Source organism: Mus caroli, chromosome 14 (assembly GCF_900094665.2).
Source record: "Mus caroli chromosome 14, CAROLI_EIJ_v1.1, whole genome shotgun sequence".
Taxonomy (NCBI): Eukaryota; Metazoa; Chordata; class Mammalia; order Rodentia; family Muridae; genus Mus; species Mus caroli.
In genome coordinates, this window is record NC_034583.1 from 112,018,881 (window position 1) to 112,023,783 (window position 4,903).

Consider the following 4,903-nt stretch of genomic DNA (forward strand, 5'->3'; position numbering starts at 1 on the left):
AAAAAAAAAAAAAAAAAAATCCAGAGTCCTAAAGATGACAGTGAGTAGATTTCCTTCCAGTTTCTGAAACTCCAGGTCACCAGAGCTGAACAGAGCGGCCTCCTAATAAACTCAGGCAGTTAAAGATTGTTCAGACTTAATAATACAGACCGCACCTATAAAGAAAGCTAATGAGGCTACCCAAAAGGAGCTATAGTCTCTCAGAGAGCCTTCTAACTAGTTAAATCATAATTCAGAGTGCTTAATTTCTGTTCCCTTATAAAATAGTAATAACTCAGTTCCAACTCTTGAATGTCAAGTTTATGTGTACCTAAGACCGGACCTCCTTTTTTATTGACTTTATATATTCAGATTCTTAAAGTACAAAGACCAGGACTTTAATTTGGTTGCTTTAAACATTAAGCCTAAGCATTAAACAGCATGATCATTTCCATTCCAATAGAGACTGTGTTTCTGCTACAAAACTTTTAATTCTCTGCTGTACTTATAGACACAGGCAAACACCATGCTATGGCATGAGTCTGTGAGGACTGCTTAGCCCGTGTTCACTGCACTGATGAGCTGGGGGTTGGGGGGGGGGGGACTTGTGATTTAAAACACAGGGAAATGTAAACATTAAGATGCTCCCAAATATGAAAGGATGGACCAACAGAAACTCGTCGGAATGTCAGGGGTGACTGCAGTTCAAGGGCCACCCCCATCCACTCCGCAAACACTGCAGCACCTGCAGAGAGCTAGAGATGACACAGTTAAGGAGGAAGAGTGGAGAAGGGGACTGTTCTTAGCTCCTTGGACATGCTAAACAATTCAAGCCATAGTTTAACCAGAACAAACTGGACTAAGGCTAGGGATGTGCAACCCAGTAGTAGAGGTCTTGATTAGAACATGCAAATCCCTGGGTATAATGTCTTAACATGAGGGGGAAAAAGTATTTTTACATGTGTAAGTATGACATGTATATGTATATTCGTATAATACACATGGGCCTAGAAATCCCCACCCCATGAGGCTGTATGGACTTTGTTTCTAGGTTTTGCAATCCAGCATTAGGCACAAACCCCTGTATAAGAAATACTTTTAATATAAGGATGATTGGTGAGGGAATGGAGAATGGATGATCTAAATTGATCAGCCCCTGTGATGCTTTGGAACAGTATCAGAGAACAGAACTCCTTTTCTGGTTAGATTTTCTGATCAAAATCTTTTGCCCAGGGAACTTTGTTCTTCTGTGAAGGCTTGTGGACCCTGCAAGCCTCTGAGAAGAGACAGATCTTAGATAATGCATATGCTAAGCTGAATATCAACACTGTGCTTAAGGATGTTTCTAAGGTTCTAATTCTACTCTTGACATGTTTGGAAAAGAGTAAAAAGAAAATCAGAAATATAAAAAAGTTATTGAAATTTTGATACCTCTGTCAAGAGACAGGGGATAGGGTGGGAGCTGTGATAAGGAGAAGACCAAGGGGCTGGTGCAGTGTGGTTAGACCATTGGTCTAGAGGAACAAGGCAGGTTACTCATCAGGATGTAAAGCCTTTTGGTGTCTACAGTAGAGGTCAGGCTAGGACCTTACTAAAGCAATAGAGGTGCCTAAAAAAAAAATACTACTCATAGTGCATCTAAGGCCTTCTCAGGCTAGTTGGAACCTCTAGAATTGCAACCTCAGTGGAACTGAATCACAATGAAGAAGACTCAAGAGTCAAGGATTTCAACCACCCACTTTAAACCCTGCAGTAACTATGGTATCTCCAACTCAAGCCTGCCAAGGGCAAGTGAACAGTTAAAGGCAGAAGGGATGCAGAGATGCAAGGCTGAGGGTAACTTTCAAGCTCAAGGCACCGAGGCCTGAAATGAACTTACCAACCATTACAGTTTCATACTTTAAAGACCAAGTAACCACAAAGCATCAGAGGCTATGCTGAAGGTGACTCTATGGCTCCATTTGGCCTACTCTTTCCAGTCCTAAAATGAGTTCAAGTTAATTAGTAAATAGTGGCTATAGGCTAGACATGGACAAGCGGGCTTCTGTCCAGGCTCCCACAACCATCCTCCTCTCTTCTTACTGTTGCGGGAAGGTGAAACAAATTAATATTTATTTGTAATCCTAGTGGGGTGCTACCACCGATACTTTTCCGCAAACACCAATCATGCCCAGATTAACTTTATTGAAGATACTTGATAAACTCAGACCTAACCATCTCTTTCTCATGCTAAATTAAATACAGTATACATGCTAAAATAGTGTCACTGGACCCAAAACAAAAGGTAATATGGCAAGCACCAACTTACCAGGAATCAGAGTATGAATTAACTGAGTACCCCTCAACAATGAAGTACCTTCCCCTCACTATCAGTTTCTGAACACTTCACGCGTATTTAATTTGTCTTTCAACACTAGGCATAGAACCTGAGGCTTCGCCTATGCTAGGGGAAGTGATCCACTCCCAAGCTAAACTCCCAGCTCCAAAGGCTTCCTAAACCAATTACCTATTGTACAGATGACCCTTAGAAACAATTTTATGATTGTAAAAGAACTCAAAACAGATACACATATACTACCTAAGTGTTAATGCACAAATTCATGAACTGTAACCCAGAAAGGATAAAGAATCCAGGGAGGAATGCCAAGTAGCTTCAGGTTTTTTTTTTCACCACTCTGAAAGAACAGTCCATTCAGAAAGCCTAGCGAATCTATCAGCTCACTCAATGGAAGGAGTTCTGGTGTTGTAATGGTTCCCCTTATGACTTCACAAGGCAATCTTTAAAAGCAGTGGGAGGTTCCACATGGCACACCTGACCTGTTAAAATCTATGGATATTTAATATAGATACTTTCTTCAAAAAGTACGTCTGATGACTGTGAAATTCATTCATAACTCTAAGTAATTGTTTTAGGAAGGTTATGTTAAGATTAATAAATGATGACTGATGAGACATTTCTGAAAAAAAAAATCTCTTTAAGTCTGAAGTTTTCATTTTCTTGGTGTGAGTGCTGAGAAATGTCTCTCTATAACCTGCAGATTCCGACTTAATTGCCAATGATAGGACATGTTGTGCCATTATACTGAAATAAACATGTCTGTGATGGGGTGGGGGGAACCCCTCTCATGCCTGATTCACAGCCTTATGGAAAACAGAATGGCACTGGAATCTTGCTCAGCTGTTAAGAGACTGAGGCAGGAACAACCTCTACAGAGCTCTAATCATGAGCTATGGTTAGTGGGGAGTCCCTGCCCAAGGAACTGATGGAGGTGTGCCTTCCTGCTGTATTGACCTTCGGTCTCAGGAAAAGAAGTTGCCCCTTGCTATTCTCTGCCCCTAAAGCTATTCCACTGATGTGTCCCCAGACTCCAACCAACTGATGGGCAGGATTTTTTTCCTCTCAGCATGATAAAAAAATGATATAAGGATGTGAGATATGGTCATGCCTACTCAGGTAGATATCACCAACATGGGGGCACATCTGGGAGAACCAGAGAAGCAAGCAGAGCTGGGGTCTAGCCTATGTGCAAGGAAGGGGCGGAATAGTGAAGACTCTCATAGGACCAGTCCAATCCACCCTTGAAAATTATGAAAGGGCAGCTTGGCCATCAACACATATGATCTCTACAGCTTCAAGCTGGTATGCAATCATTAAATTTTGCTGAAAATAAAACGTACCCCATCCCCAACTTGAGTGCTTCAGTACTTCTGCTCAGGGCTTTGCTGTATTATTGATCTAGAATGTGGCAATTATGAAGAGGGTAATGAAAGAAACACGTTTCAGGAGTCTAAACCTTTGACCTACTGCACCTCAAATGCTAACCTTATATGGACAGACTGACTCCCTATCTGTTAAGAAGCTGCTCCTAGGATGAAATAATGAAGAAGGTGGCAAACGAGAAAGGTAAACAAGTGCTTACTTTCTTTAAGTGCTTGACAGTAGCCAAGGAAAGACAACAAGAAGAACAGGGCACACAGGAGGTCTGCACGGCCAACAACACCAGCAACCTTAAAGAAAGGGGTGGGGGGGGGGGAGAAAGATTTAAGCATTCCTGAATTCTGGATATACAAAACGTACCTCGGACATGAAACAAGCAACTTACCAGCCCCCACCCCTCATGATGGCATGTAGGCAGTGCTGTACAACCCAGGGGTGCTATCTTAATGGGTTCATTCCTGGCACCCTCTCTGGTACAGGACTTCAGCTCATTGCTTTAAAAGATTCCAGGTTTTTTTTTTGTTTTGGTTTGGTTTTTTTGTCCAAGAAAAGGTTTCTCTGTTTAGCTCTGGCTGTCCTGGAACTCACTCTGTAGACCAGGCTGGCCTTGAACTCAGAAATCCGCCTGCCTCTGCCTCCCGAGTGAGATTCCAGGTTATCTGAGCAGACTGTTCTGGGCACAGCACATGTCTAGCAAAAGTCGTGTTATTTAATACCTTACATCCAAGAACACCAGCAACCCAGGTTTCTCATGTCCCACAGGAGATTTTCAAATGAAAATGTTACCAGCTTAGAGGGCACAGTATTAAAAAAAAAAAAAAAAAAAAAAAAGTCCTGGGACTGGCAAGATGGAACAGTGGGTAGAGATGCCGACTAAGCCTGAAGACATGGAGTTAATCCTCACATGAAGGGGTGAAGAGAACAAACTTCACAGAGTCCTCCAAACTTTACCTTCTATACCATGACACAGATGCCCCACTCCCCAGTATCAGGCATGCACACACATTAAACATGCACACACACATACACAACAATAATAAACAATTGAGAAGAATGGAAACACGAAGGACATAAACTTAGGAAGTATGTGTTAAAAGCCATGGGCACAGGGGAACAATTTCTGAATAGAACAGCGATGGCTTGTGCTGTAAGATCTAGAACTGACAAATGGGACCTCATAAAATTGCAAAGCTTCTGTAAGGCAAA

At 42.0% G+C, this 4,903-nt stretch overlaps 1 protein-coding gene across 8 annotated transcripts in view; it reads right to left on the minus strand.

Annotated features, from left to right (window-relative positions):
• Positions 1–4,903, minus strand: part of Tmtc4 (transmembrane O-mannosyltransferase targeting cadherins 4) — a 63,629-nt gene that overhangs the window by 41,338 nt on the left and 17,388 nt on the right. For all 8 annotated transcript variants that reach the window (XM_021182603.2, XM_021182604.2, XM_021182605.2 and 5 more), the window contains exon 5: positions 3,900–3,987. In XM_021182603.2, the coding sequence (XP_021038262.1) occupies positions 3,900–3,987 (88 nt within the window). The remainder of the gene's footprint in view (positions 1–3,899; positions 3,988–4,903) is intronic.